This window comes from Panthera uncia (genome assembly GCF_023721935.1).
Source record: "Panthera uncia isolate 11264 chromosome B2 unlocalized genomic scaffold, Puncia_PCG_1.0 HiC_scaffold_24, whole genome shotgun sequence".
Taxonomy (NCBI): domain Eukaryota; kingdom Metazoa; phylum Chordata; class Mammalia; order Carnivora; family Felidae; genus Panthera; species Panthera uncia.
Window position 1 is genome coordinate 111,081,179 of NW_026057580.1, and position 15,372 is coordinate 111,096,550.

Sequence of the window (15,372 nt, forward strand, 5' to 3'; positions counted from 1 at the left end):
AAGTAGGTCACCGTGGAATGGTGAGTAGAGGCATCTCTAGTCCCACGGGGTTTGCTCAGGACGCCGTGTCTCAACTGGGGCTGTCAGATTTAGCAAAGAAACGTACGGCATGGGACATACTTAATATGAATAATGATTTGCCTGGCAACCCTATCACAACCCAAGTCAAAAATGTAGCTAAAACATGGAACATGATGAGTGTGGACTAGCGTTTCCCCAAGTGGCTATTACTGGATAGTCGTAGATCCGCACGTGCTGTATTTTTGTAATGAAAAGGTTCTGTGATTAGCTATGTGATTTAAACTAGGTTAATGATCTCTTATGGTTGGATTGTTCAGATCACTGAATAGCCTCATTGTGAGTTTCCAAGAAGAGTAGTGTCCTGAGCACATTTGCCAGCTGAACACTTTCTTGATCAGCGCTCCCTTTGGAAAATGCTGATCCTTGAGTAGCTGGGCTCTGGTGGCTGCAGGGTAGGTCTGCTGTCCGCTGGGTAGGGCTGTGTCATTTCCCCTGCTGCGGGACACCCAGTCAGGACTGTCCTCTGCCCCTGGAGTGTCTGCCTGCTGAGAGGGGCCCATTCCCCCTGAAGCAAGGACTCTTCAGTCTGGTCTCAGGGGAGCTGCAAAGTCATCATCTTTTCCGCTCAGTCCCTGCTCAGGCTGCTTCGCCAGAGGTCATCCTGCATTTGTGTCAGGCTCGGAGGAAGCAAACTCATCCTCTTTCCCTTAGGTTGAGATGAATTGCAATGTAGGCTGTAAAACATGTCTTTTTAAGCTGATGCAGAGTGAAGGCGCTTCCTTTCAGGAATCATTTTGCATGCCCGGTCTTTTGCACAGCCTTGTTGACCATGATAAGCCCAATCAACTTGAACTTGAACGCTGTATTCAAAATGGGAATTCTGTTTGAAGTCGGTCTTCCCGCAGAAACGCTCCAAATACACAGCAACATTGGACACATCTAAAAATTCACACCAAAGAACAAGGAAACATGCTGAGGAAGAGGGCTGTTGGGAAGATTTGCACACTATCATTTTACCCAGTGACCACGAATTGGAATTTACCTTTGGATTTCTGGTATGAAAATATTACGTACTTCCCTCGAGCTTTTACTTCTGCATACATTGGTGCATTCATTTTTGTATTTTTCATTTAAAAACATTTTTTTAGTGTTTATTTAATTTTGAGAGACAGAGAGAGACAGAGTGTGAGTAGGGGAGGGGCAGGGAGAGAGGGAGACACAGAATCTGAAGCCGGTTCCAGGCTCTGAGCCATCAGCACAGAGCCTGATGCGGGGCTCGAACTTACAAACTGTGAGATCATGACCTGAGCCGAAGTCAAAGGCTTAACCAACTGAGCCACCCAGGCGCCTCAGACATGTTTATTTTTCTTTTAATTGAGGTATAATTGGAACAGATATTTACTTAATAATTGTTTGCAACCAGAAGAGTGACTATTTTGGATTTGAATTACTACCATTTAAATGAATATTTGCATTTTCTTTTGTCTACTTTTACAGAGGGCTTGTAGCATATTCATTTCATTTACTTTGGATTTTTAGACTTTTATTTGGCTTGAAAGTCAGTTTTTCATGGTATTTTTGTTCCTCCTCCTCCTCCTCCTCCTCCTGCTCTTCCTCTTCCTCCTCCTCCTCCTCCCCCTCCTCCCCTTCCTTCCCCTCATCTCCCCTCCTTCCCCTCCTTCCCCTTCTCCTTCTTTTGCAAATAATGATGTATGTGTATGTTTTTTACTTCATTTATGTCATCCTTCTGTGTCCCTAGCCCAGGCCGAATTAGTATCCAAGTGTTAATTATAATTGGCCTTTAGGCAGCATTTTCAAAATAAGTACAAATCAATACAAGGTCTTTGAAAAAACTAAATTTAGGGAAAGCAACATGTAATCTTTATATAATGTTAAAATGTACTGTAATTATTATTTAAAAATTTTTCCTGTATGGTTGACCTTCCTTTTTTATTCAGACTGCTCCACTGACAGCTTTATTTTCTTCCTCGTATTAATTCTAATCATAGTTATTTTCATTTAAAAATTTTTAAATTATAGCTTTCTTGAGATATAACTCACATACCATAAAGTTTACCCTTCTAAACTGTATAGTTTAGTGGTTTTTAGTATACAGGTTGTGCAACCATCACCACTATCAAATTCTAGAACATTTCCATCACCCCAAAAGAAATTCCATACCCATTAGCCATCACTCCTCGCTTCCCCCTCCTTCTAACCCCTGGGAAACCACGAATCCACTTTCTGTCTCTATGGGTTTGTCTATTCTGGACATTTCATAGAAATGGAATCCAATATGTGGCCTTTGTGTCTAGCTTCTTTCACTTAGCATGATTTGTATTCAAGTTTCATCCATGTTGCAGAATATATCTGTACTTTATTTCTTTGACTGCTGATCAGTATTCCATTGTGTGGATAAACCACATTTTATCCATTTACTGGTCAATGGACATCTGGGTTGTTTTCACCTTTTGGCTATTATGAATAATGCTGCCATGAACATTGTGTACAATTGTTTTTTTTAACACTTGTGTTCAGTTCTCTGGGGTATAGGTAAGAGAGTTGCTGTGTCCAATGGGAACTCTGTGTTTATGTTTTTGAGGAACTGCTAAACTGTTTTCCATAGTGGCTGCATCATTTTACATTCCCAGCAGCAGGGTACGAGGCTTCTGATTTCTCCACACCTTCACCAACACTTGTTATTGTCTGTCCTTTTCATTCTCACCATCCTAATGGGCGCAAAGTGGTACCTCCTGTTGGTTTTGATTTACAGTCCCTAATAACTAATGATACCGACATGGTGGGTTTTTTATACTTTCCAATGATAGGTTCTGAAAGTGAAGGCCAGCATGATTAAGTTTTGGGTCTAGATCAGCCCTGATTTAGAATTGAGGACATTCATTTGATAGATGTTTTGTCTTTATCATTTTGGCAGGTGACATCATTTTGAGAAAACCCTTGCAGTAAACTAAAAAGCGATAGAGTAGCTCTTGTTTTGTTATTCTGGTTTCATTCATAATTTTATCAAATAAAATAAAATTAGCAGATGATCACTAATCATCTGCATGTGGATCAGGTGTCTTGGGAGAGAACAGAAAAGTGGGTGACATGCCTCTGCCTCTGAAAAGCTCACAATATAATGGAAATGACAGCAGGTAGAAACAACTCACTCTCTTGTCAGAAAACCAAGTTGTGGGGCACCTGGGTGGCTCAGTTGGTTAAGCAGCCGACTTTAGCTCAGGTCATGATCTCATAGTTTGTGAGTTCGAGCCCCGCGTCGGGCTCTGGGCTGACAGCTCAGCTTCGGATCCTGTGTCTCCCTCTTTCTGCCCCTCCCCCACTCACATGGTCTCTCTCTTTCTCCCTTTCTCTCTCTCTCTCTCTCTCAAAAATAAATAAACATAAAAGAAATAAAGAAAGAAAACCAAATTGTTCATTTATAAAATAAACCAGGACAAGCTAAAGATTGTTTGGCAGTAACCCAGAGAGCTCTCCAGGCCTGAAGCCTTGGTGTCTCCTCTGACTTATTTTGCCCTTTGATCTCCACTGCCAGGTCTCACTGCCCACTCATTATTCCTCCATCACACTTCCTTTTCCTTTAAAGTTTTTATTTTAATCACCTGGTGCTCAACACAGCAAGTGCACTCCTTAATCCCCATAGCCGATTTCCTCCTTCCCCTGCGCCCACCTCCCCTCTGGTTGCCATCAGTTTGTTCTCTATAGACAAGAGTCTGTCTCTTGGTTTGTCTCTCTCTTTCTCTGTCTCTCTCCCCCCACCCCGCTTTGCTTGTTTGTTTTGTTTCTTAAATTGCTCATATGAGTGAAATCATGTGGTATTTGTCATTCTCTGAATGACTTATTTCACTTAGCGTTATACTCTCTGGTTCCATCCATGTCATCGCAAATGGCAAGATTTCATTCTTTTTTATGGCTGAATAATATTCCACTGTATATCTATACCACATCTTCTTTATCCATTCATCAGTCAGTGGATAACCAGGCTGCTTCCATATCTTGCCTGTTGTAAATAATGCTGCTATAACATAAGGGGTGCATGTATCCCTTTGAATTAGTGTTTTTGTGTTCTCGGGGTAAATACCCAGTAGTGTACTTGCAGGATCATAGGCTAGTTCTCTTTTTAACTTTTTGAGGAGCTCCATACTGTTTCCACAGTGGCTGTGCTAATTTGCATTTCCACCAACAGTGCACGAGGGTTTCTTTTTCTCCACATCCTCACCACACCTGTTGTCTCTTGTGTTTTTGATTTTAGTCGTTCTGACAGCTGTGAGATGATACCTCATTGTGGATTCAATTTGCATTTCCCTGATGATAAGTGATGATGAGCATCTTTTCATGTGTCTGTTGGCCATCTGGATGTCTTCTTTGGAAAAATGTCTGTTCATGTCCTCTGCCCATTTTTAATTGGACTATTTGTTTTTATGTGTGTCAAATTGTATAAATTCTTTATATATTTTGGATACTAACCCTATAAAGGGTTATGTCATTTGCAGATATCTTCTCCTACTCAGTAGGTTATCTTGTAGTTTTGTTGATTGTTTCCTTTGCTGTGCAGAAGCTTTTTATTTTGATGTAGTCCCAATAATTTATTTTTGCTCTTGTTTCCCTTGACTCAGGAGACCTCTCTAGAAAAAGTTGTTATGGCCGATGTCAGAAAAATTACTGCCTGTGCTCTTTTCTAGGATATTTATGCTTTCATGTCTCACATTTAGGTCCTTAACCCCTAATGAATTTACTTTTATGTACAGTGTAAGAAAATGATCCAGTTTCATTCTTTTTCATATTGCTGTTCAGTTTTTCCAACCCATTTGTTGAAGAGACTGCCTTTTTCCCATTGGATATTCTTTCCTAGTTTGTCAAAGATTAACTGACCATATAATGGTGGGTTTCTTTCTGAATTTTCTATTCTGCTCTATTAATCTATGTGTCTATTTTTGTGCCAGTACCATACTGTCTTGATTACAACAGCTGTGAAGTCCAGAATTGTGATGCCTCTAGCTTTGTTTTTCTTTTTCAAGAGTGCTTTGGTTATTCAGGATATTTTGTGGTTCCATATAAATTTTAGGTTTGTCTAGTTCTGTGAAAAATTCTGTTGTTATTTTGGTAGGGATTGTATTAAATCTGTAGATTGCTTTGGATAGTGTAGACATTTTAACAATACTTGTTCTTCCAACCCATGAGCATGGATGGAATGTCTTTCCATTTTTTGGGTCATCTTCAATTTCTTTCATCAGTGTTTTATACTTTTCAGAGTACAGGTCTTTCACCTCTTTGGTTAGGCTTATTCCTAGGTATCTTATATTTTTGTTGCAATTGTAAATAGGATTGATTCCTTAATTTCTCTTTCTGCTGCTTCATTATTGGTGTATAGAAATACAGCAGATTTCTATATGTTGATTTTGTACCCTTTGACTTCACTGAGTTCACTTATCAGTTCTAGCAATTTTGGGGCAGATCCTTTTGGGTTTTGTATATAGAGTATCATGTCATCTGCAAATAGTGAAAGTTTCACTTCTTCCTTACCAGTTTGGATGCCTTTTATTTCTTTTTCTTGTCTGTTTGCTGTGGCTAGGACTTCCAGTACTATGTTGAATAAAGGAGAGCGGCGCCTGGGTGGCTCAGTCAGTTAAGTGTCCATCTCTTGATCTCACCTCAGGTCATGATCTCGCAGATTGTGAGACCGAACCCTGGATTGAGCCCTGCACTGACAGTGCAGAGCCTGCTTGGGACTCTCTCTCCCTGTCTCCCTGCCCCTCTCCAACTTGACACAATCTCTGTCTCTCAAAGTAAATAAATATTTGAAATGAAATGAAATGAAATAAAGTGGTGAGAGTGGACATCCTTGTCTTGTTCCTGATTTTAGGGGGAAAGCTGTCATTTTTCCCCCATCAAAGATGATATTAACTGTGGGTTTTTCATATATGGCCTTTATCATGTTGAAGTATGTTCCCTCTAAACTGACTTTGTTGAGGGTTTTTATCATGAATGGATGTACTTTGTCAATGCTTTTTCTGCATCTATTGAAGTGATCATATGGTTTTTATCCTTTCTCTTCTTGATGTGATGTATCATGCTGATGAATATGCAAATGTTGAACCACCCTTGCATTCCAGAAATAAATCTCATTTAATCATGGTGACTGATTTTTTAAAATGTATTATTGGATTTGGTTTGCTAATATTTTGATGAGGATTTTTGCATCTATGTTCATCAGAGATATTGGCCTGTAGTTCTCTTTTGTATGTGTGTGTGTGTGTGTGCGGTGTCTTTATCTCTTTTTGGTATAAGGGTAATGCTGGCCTCATAGCATGAATTTGGAGTTTTCTTTCATCTTCTATTTTTTTGGAACAGTTTGAGAAGAATAGGTATTAAGTCTTCTGTAAATGTTTGGTAGAATTCTCTTGTGAAGCAATCTGGTCCCAGACTTCTGTTTGTTGGGAGTTTTTTGATTACTGATTCAATGTCCTTGCTGGTAATTGGTCTGTTCAAATTTTCTCTTTCTTCCTGATTCAGTTTTGGGAAGTTATGTTTCAGGAATTTATCCATTTGTTCTAGGTTGTCCAATTTGTTGGCATATAATTTTTCATAATATTCTCTTATAATCCTTTTTTATATTTCTGTATTTCTGTGGCATCAATTGTTATTTCTCCTCTTTCATTTTTTATTTTGTTTCAGTCCTCTCTCTTTTTTCTTTTCTTTTTTTTTTTCTTTTCTTTTTTTTTTTTTTTTATTAGTCTGACTAAAAGTTTGTCAATTGTGTTGATCTTTTCAAAGAGCCAGTCTCTGGTTTCATTGATCTGTTCTGCTGTTTTTTTACTTTCTACTTCATTATTTCTGTGTAACCTTTATTATTTCCTTCCTTCTATTAGTTTTGGGTTTTGTTTGTTCTTCTTTTTCTAGCTCCTTTAGGTGTAAGGTTAGGTTGTTTATTTGAGATTTTTTTTTCCTGCTTTTTGATATAGGCCTGTATTGCTATAAACTTCACTCTTAGAACAGATTTTGCTGCATTCCAAAGGTTTTGAACCGTTGTGGGGTGTGTGTGTGTTTTCATTTCTTTCCATGTACTTTTAAAATTTCTTCTTTTATTTCCTGGTTGACTCCTTCATTGTTTAGTAACATGTTATTTAACCTCCATGTATTTGTGGTTTGTGGTCTTCCTAGATTTTTTTTTTCTTTGTGGTTGACTTCTAGGTTCACAGTGTTGTGGTCAGAAAAAAATGCATAGTATGACTTCAATCTTCTTGAATTTGTTGAGACTTGTGACCTAATATGTCATCTATTCTGGAGATGACTTGAAAATAATATGTATTCTGCTATTTTAGGATGAGGTGTTCTGAATATACCTGTTAAATCCATCTGGTCCAGTGTATCATTCCAAGCCATTTGTTTCCTTGTTGATTTTCTGTTTAGATGATCTGTCCAATGATGTCAGTGAGGTGTTAAAGGCCTCTACTATTATTTTATTTTTACCAGTTCTGGTATGAACTGCTTTATGTATTTGGGTTCTTCCAAGTTGGTTGCATAACTGTTTATAATTATTTTATCTTCTTGTTGGATTGTTGCTTTTATTATTATGTAGTCTCCTTCTTTTTCTCTTGTCACAGTCTTTGTTTTAAAGTCCATTTTGTCTGGGGTGCCTGGGAGGCTCAGTTGGTTAAGCATATGACTCCTGATTTTGGCTCAGATCGTGATCTCATGGTTTGCGAGATCGAGCTCCACATCGGACTCTATGCTGACAGCACAAAGCCTGCTTGGAATTGTCTCTCTCCCTTTCTCTCCCTGCATCTTTCTCTTTCTCTAAAAATAAATAAAGAAACTTTAAAAAAAGTTTATATTGTCTGATACAAGTTTTATTTCTCTGACTTTCTTTTGATATCCATTTGCATGATAAATATTTCTCCATCTCCTCACTTTCAATGTGCAGGTATCTTTAGGTCTAAAAATGAATCTCTTGTAGGCAGAATACAGGTAGGTATTGTTCTTTATCCATTCTGTCACCCTATGTCGTTTGATTGCAGCATTCAGTCCCTTTCCATTCAAAGTAATTATTGATAGATATGTACTTATTGCCATTTTATTACTTGTTTTGTCATTGTTTTTGAAGATGTTCTCTGATCCTTTCTTTTCTTTCTCTCTTTCATGGTTTGCTGGCTTTCTTTAGTGATATATTTGGATTTCTTTCTCTTTATTCTTTGCATATTTATTAGTGGCTTTTGACTTGTGGTTACCATTAGGTTTGTATAGAACATCTTCTGGATAGAGCAGTTTATATTTAGTTGATAGTCATTTAAGTTCGAATCCATTCTTTACTCCTCTCCTCCCTACATTTTAGGTATATGGTGTCATATTTTACATCTTTTTATTTTGTAAGTTCCTTGACTGATGTTTTTATAGAAATATTCATTTTTACTGCATTTGTATTTCCTACCTTCATACTGTCATTTTTGGTCTTTCCTTTCCACTCAAAGAGTCCCCTTTAATATTTCATGAAGGGCTGATTTAGTGGTCATGAGCTCCTTTAGTTTTTGTTTTTCTGGGAAAATTATTTTTCATTTTATTTATTTTAGAGAATGCAAGCAGGGGAGAGGGACAGAGAGATAGAGAGAGAGAGAGAATCTCAAGCAGACTCTATACTTGAGCTCTGACGTGGGGCTTGATCCCAGACTCTGGGATTATGACGTGAGCCAAAATCAAGAGTTGGACATTCAACCGACTGAGACGCCCAGGCACCCCAGTCTGGGAAACTCTTTATCTCTCCTCTATTCCAAATGATAGCCTTGCTGGATAGAGCATTCTTGGCTGCAGGCTTTCCCTACTCAGCACTTTGAATATATCATGCTACCTGTTTCTGGCTTGGAAAGTTTCTGCTGAAAAGTCTTCTGATAACCTTATGGGGTTTCCTTTGTATGTAACTGTCTTCTTTTCTATTGCCCATTTTAACATTTTTTTGTTATCACCATGTTTTGCCAGTTTAAGTGCAATATGTCTAGGTGTGGATCTGCTTTGTGGATTTTGTTGGGGGTGGTGGTTTCTCTGTGTCTCCTGGATCTGAATTACTGTTTCCTTCCCCAGATTAGGGAAGTTTTCAACTATTATTTCTTCAAATAAATTCTCTGTCCCCTTTTTTCTCTTTTTTCTTCTGGGACTCCTGTAATACAAATGTTATTACATTTGATGGAGTCACTGAGTTATCTAAATCTTTTCTCATTTTGCATAATTCTTTTTTTCATCTTTTGTTCAGCTTGATTGTTTTCCATTACTCTGTTTTCTAGGTTATTAATTCATTTCTCTGCTTCTTCCAGTCTGCTGTTCATTCCATGAAGCATGTCTGTCATTTCATTTAACAAGCTCTTTATTTCTGTGATCCTTATCTCTGTATTAATGGTCTCACTCGTGTCTTCCACTCTTTCTCAAGTCCAATGAGTATCCTTTTGATCACTGCTTTAAATATTCTATCAGGCATCTTACTTATATCTGTTTTGCTTAAATCTCCAACTGTAGCCTTGTTCTATTCTTTCATTTGGGACTAATTACTCTGCCTTCTCATTTTGTCTTAGTCTCTCTGCCTATTTCTCTGTGTTAGGAAAGTCAGCTACATTTCCTGTTCTTAAGGGTAATGGCTTTATGAAGAAGAGTTCCTGTAGTGCCTTTAGTGCAGTTTTCCCTATTCCCCAGGGTCTGGCGCTTCTGGGAGTATCTCCAATGTGGGCTGCATGTTCTCTGTTGTTGCTTCCTGGCCACTTTATCCATCAGGCCAGTCATCTGCAGTGGCTCTCTCCACCTGTTGTGGGCAGTGTTTGGTCCCTGGCCTGAATGTGGTGAGTCTTGACTAGGTGTGCTCTGGTCTGCTTGTGAAATGAGACCTGTCACCACTGCTGTAGAATTAAGTCCCTGCAAAAGTCCTGGGTCAGGAGATGTGATGTTGGCAGGGGTTTGGGTTGGTCTTCTGGTGGAGGGGGCCACCATTCTAGGACTGAGGCAGTTGTGACTGGGAAGGGCAGTTCTTCCAGAGTGTGGGTGGCAGGGCTTGGCATAAGCAAGTTAAGTAGCCAGTGTCTACACTGTGCTGCTTCCTACAGGTGGGCCTGTGCTTATGCTGAGGGTTGGGGAAGGGAAATGGCACCTGCCAGTTCCTTTGTTCCTGGAGGGGTCTCTCTGTGAATGCTATCTTTCTGGGATGTGCTCTGAGATGAGTGAATAACCTCCTCATTTTGTGCTTCAGGTGCTTTTCAGATCACTGTTTTCATGCTGTATGTCCATGGACTGTTTGTGTAGCCTTCTCTACAGGAACAGTCTCAATGTCCTCCAAGGTATCTCAGAGTCAAGCTTACTGACCTCTAAAACTCCAGGCTTTAAGGGGCACCTGGGTGGCTCAGTCAGTTAAGCATCTACCTTTGGCTCAGGTCATGATATCATGGTTCATGAGTTCGAGCTCCACATCAGACTCTCTACTGTCAGTGCAGAGCCCACTTCAGATCCTCTGTACACCCCTCTCTCTGCCCCTTCCCCATCCTCTCTCTCAAAAATAAATAAATAAACTTAAAAAAAAATATCTCCAGGCTTTAAGCCATGCTGGTTTCCAGAAGTCATGAAATTTTGCTGCTCTCTTTCTTTGCAAGGCAATTGCCATGAGGATTCATTTTTCCCATGCACTCCCCTGTGTGCTAGTCTGTCTCTTATCCTTCTCCACAACCACGGTTCCCTCTCTACCATAGTAGCCATTATCTGTTTCTCTCCCAAGCTGCATCTCTGCACTTTCTACCTTCTTCACTGTGGCCTCTTCTCTCTCTTTAGCTGTGGAGTTGGTTCTGCCAGTCTTCAGGTCGATTTCTGGGGTTTTTAGAATGATTTGATAGTTATCTAGTTGTAGTCATGAGATAAGCCGAGGGCCCTCCTTCTCTGCCATCATCTGCCTCTTCCCTTCATCACACTTCTTATATTTGCTTCATTCTGTCCATATATAGGCTGGCCCTGTTGGCCCATATTCAAATTGTTATTCTTTATTGGGCTTCCTTCCACCAGCCTCCACTTGCCTGGGGATACCAAGCATAGTCCCTGCTTCATTCATCATTGGAATGAAACTTGTCAGGGCCAATGCTGGAGAGAGGCATAGGAGCAAGCATCTTGGGTGGGGATTAGCTTCTAAAGATGGCTTGTAATTTGAAAGATGGTCACAATCACTCTGGAAAATTCTATGCATTATATATGAAATGCAATGAAATTTGTCATTTTTTGGTGGAACACCTTGTAGTAGCCTTGATATTTGTTCTGTAAATGTTGTAAAGACACTGAGAGCAGAGCGATACTTTCAGTAAGAGACTCTGATGTCAGCTGAGGGACAGTCCCAGGGCTCCCCTTCACAAATGAACTGCAGAACCACCTGTATCCTGTCTCCCTGCCTCTTATTTGGCTCTCAAGTTTCTGTTTTTCTCACACATCTTCTCTTTTGTTGTATTTAGTGCCATCCATAATGAACATTCATAAGCACTGGGGCTTCATGTGCACACATCCAGTATTTAGCAAAAAATATTTTGGTCATGGCATTTTGCAGCCTGGTAGCCTGAAATGCTCACTCTTGTAGTGCTTACGATCACCTGCATTAGTGATCAATGAATGAATACCTTCCCTTCAAGACCCCCACTTCATACCCTCCACCCAGTGACCATTTGTTATTACATTCTGCTGGAAAAATCCAAAAATTTTGTTTTTAGCCCTCTAATTTTCAAATCATTTTTTTCCGGGGGCCCCTGGGTGGCTCAGTCGGTTAAGCCAAATTCGGCTCAGGTCATGATCTCGCCCCGCGTCGGGCTCTGTGCTGACAGCTCAGAGCCTGGAGCCTGTTTCAGGTTCTATGTCTCCCTCTCTCTCTGCCCCTTGCTCACTCTGGCTCTGTTTCTCTCTCTCAAAAATAAACATTAAAAAAAAATTTTTTTAAATCATCTTTTCCAATCCCAAAGTCTTGACTGCCCTAGTTAAATCATGCACCCTTTTCCTTTAAAATACTGCTTAAAAATAGTAGGAATAACCTGGTGTCATTCAATCATTCCAATAACTGAAGCAGTGTTTAAGTACTTCCTTATTTGTTATGGATGCCATATGTGTGTGTATGTATATTCATGGAAGCACAAATGCATGTTATATGTTCATTTGCAGTGTTTTGTTGCTTTTACTCTTCTCTCTCTCTCTATACTTGGATGCGCACACACCCCCACACAGACACACACACACACACACACACACACACACACACACTTTTTTTTTTTTTTTGCTTGATCTGACCCTCCCATTAGAGAATAAACTCCTTGCAGTGCAGGCAATGTCTTCTGCCTCATCTCACATTCTTCATGGTGTCTAATTATTCATGTTTGGTCGGTCTGTCTAAACAATATCTTAAGCTATAGGCATTCTCTGTTTTACTAACTGAGAAGTAAAAGCCAGTGATCTTTGTTTTTCAGGTTCCATTTCTACAGTGGATCAGATGATATCATGTGTGTGTGGAAATGTTGAGCCAGCTGAACATCTTCAGTCACTTGTAACATGATCTTGGGGCATGTTTCAGAAAAACATCAGTCATTATGGAAAGCTGTTCCACCCTCCCACACCTCACTCTCAGGACAGAAAACATAGGGAGAATAGTTGGAAATTCACTTGAGCTGGACCAACTGTGCAATTTACAAATATTGTTGGTTTTCAAATAGCTTTTACCTTTTCTCGAAATTTCTACTCAGAATTTTTTAATAGTTTTGTTAAATATCTTTGGAGCTGAGGTCCTAATTCTTTGGTGACATCTTGCACTCGTGTTTTCTTCATGACCATTTGGATGAACTACTCAAGAGAATGAACCATACCACTGTGCTGGCGGCTGGCAGTTGTAGCTCTTTTATGTGAAGAGGTGGAAGCTTTTGATATTGATGGCGAGTTGACTTACAAAGCATCTAGTTTTATGTAGTTCCAAATGCTTCCAAATGGCAATCAGGTGGGACAAATCCTGATGGTCAGTTTTTTTTTTTTTTTAAATACACTGACATCTGGAAGTTTCCATTACTTGGAACCAAGATGGTGCTATTTTAGGAAAATTATGCCTGGCTTTATTTGATCTTAAGGGGAAAAAAAAGAGCACTAAATCACTCAGTAGGATGTTTACTCTTGCCAGAAGACTGAATTGACACTCATTCAAGAAGTGATCCCAGTTTGCAGGTAAAAGGCATCATTTCTGTGGCCTGCGGCACATAATGCAATATTTTAGCGCCTCGAGAATTCCACTTAACAGTGAGAATCCAGCAAGGAAATGCTGTACTTTCCCCTTTTCTTCTTTACTCTGGGATGCAAAAATTATACAGTTTATTCATTTTTGACCTGGCTAAAGATTAAAATGGAAGAAACACATCTGAACCAATAATGAGGAGAAACAAGACTATGCTCTTAAAAGTTAAATTGACACAGAAAAGAAAGTGGTACCAAAAGAAACAATGGCAAGATGGGCCCAAACTGGGTGATGTGAACTTGAAAACTGTCTGATTTGAACCAACCCAGAAGTAATTCCTTTTGGATCCAAGAATATTGACGTTGGAATGACCTAAGGAAAAATTAGGTCTTAATAGTTGTTCTTGAAATGACAGTCCTGACCCCTGAAGGGTGGATGGTAATTTACAATTTCTGTCCTGCTGACATTCATTGGCCCCATCAGAACACACCAAGGGTCACCACCTCAATGGTGAAGCAGGTACCGGGGAATCTCACAGGCCCTGGACTGTGGGCTCCCCACCAGAGACTGGGGGAGGTTAGAAGGGAAGCAGTGAAACACAGGGAACTCACATTGGTGTGGTTTGCCAAGGTAGAATGGAGGAGAGGCAGGAAATCACCCTGCTTCCAAAACATGTGAGCGTGGCAAGATCAGGGGTTGGAGAGAATGAAGGCGTGATGAACAAGGGAGTTCGCAGATGGGGCGATTTTTGTTGCCGTCCTGAGCACCAATCTCCCACTCTTCTGCTTTCTGAGAATTCCTGTTCTCAGGCCTGTGACCTGCTGGGCCAGGGCCCTACCTGCAGCCTCCTGAGAGCTGCCTGGGCAGGCTGGAGAGTGGGCACTGTGCGGAAGCAAGGTCAGAAAGCGCTTTGTGTTGGAGAGCCAGCGTGTTGGAGCAGGCGGCTTTCCTCTGACCCCTAGGGGGCGTTCTGAGCACCCCTGTCCGAGTGTGGAGAGGATTTCTGGGTGTCAGCATTCTAATGCTCTCCTGTCTGAGAAAGCTGAGCGGCCCTGGCCTGGTGACTGACCCCCTGGGCCCTGGACATGATTCCAAGCTGCAGAGAGGAAACCTTTCTCCTCTTTCTTCACTAGATGATTTCTCAGGATTGGAGACTGACACAGCGATACCCACAGAAGAGGCGTATGTTATCTATGACGAAGGTACTAACTGGTTTTAGATAGATTGGATTTGGATAATTTCTCTCCTTTTAATTACTGAGTGGATGATCTCAATTTTGAATTTCCTTCAGACTCTGAGCTGCATGGCAGTGCTCGGGAAGGTGGTTTTACCCCAGCTTCCAAGTGAGCCCCCCATTTGTATTTGATCCAAAGAAGAACAGTGTGCTTCATGTGTGAATACAGCCTCCAGACAAGCTCCTGTGCCCCCCATTGTCTCCCACCCCCCAGGAATTCTGGAGCTGCTTGTCTGGGCCTCTCCTTCAGCCACAATTTGTGAACCCACTTGGTTTAACCCACAACTCTGCTTCCTCTCTTAGCTCCTCTCATTTCCCCCTTTTCTCTTCTTTTCTAATTATGTAAAAGATGCAGTGCTATAGAGGTGTTAATTTTTTATCACAGAACCTTTTCAAGTAAGGGTAATCTTATAAGAAGAAGAATGCAAAATACCTTGGATAGAGTCTGGAACAGTCGTTCCGTAAAAGTAACCAGGGCTCTTATTCCTTTATGACCCTGTGACGGTTCTGTGTATTTTATAAGTTGCCACAGCAGGGCAAAAACTTCTTGTGGGCATCTTGTTCCCATCCTAGTGCTGGCCTTTGACACTCAGGATGTTCTCACTTTTGTACTCCTTTGCCTGCTGTTATCTGTAGCTCCAGTGGCCTTAAACCACCAATGAGACAATAATGTCACCTTTGATGCAGTCATAATAAAGTTTGATATAGTGGTTTCATCCCACAGTTTAAAAAACAAAAAGAAAGAAAAAAAACAAATGTCAGAGAAAAAAGAAAAGTTTCTTAGCACCTTTGAAAACACTAAACTCCTTTCTTATTTGAGCAGTGGAAAGGAAGCAGCGTTTTCTTTTTTAAATTAAAGGATCAGGGGTGCCTGCATGGCTCATTTGGTTAAGTG

The 15,372-nt window shown here is 40.4% G+C and overlaps 1 protein-coding gene and 1 long non-coding RNA gene across 2 annotated transcripts in view; one reads left to right on the forward strand and one right to left on the reverse strand.

The window, feature by feature from the left end:
• FNDC1 (fibronectin type III domain containing 1) overlaps positions 1-15,372 on the forward strand; it is a 106,593-nt gene that overhangs the window by 69,021 nt on the left and 22,200 nt on the right. Inside the window, exon 15 of the mRNA XM_049654526.1 lies at positions 14,377-14,445. Coding sequence (XP_049510483.1) covers positions 14,377-14,445 — 69 coding nt within the window. The remainder of the gene's footprint in view (positions 1-14,376; positions 14,446-15,372) is intronic.
• Positions 118-15,063, reverse strand: LOC125939018 (uncharacterized). Its single transcript, XR_007462901.1, has 2 exons — positions 14,911-15,063; positions 118-960 (listed from the first exon to the last, which is right to left on the reverse strand). It is a non-coding gene; the product is annotated as an uncharacterized LOC125939018 (long non-coding RNA).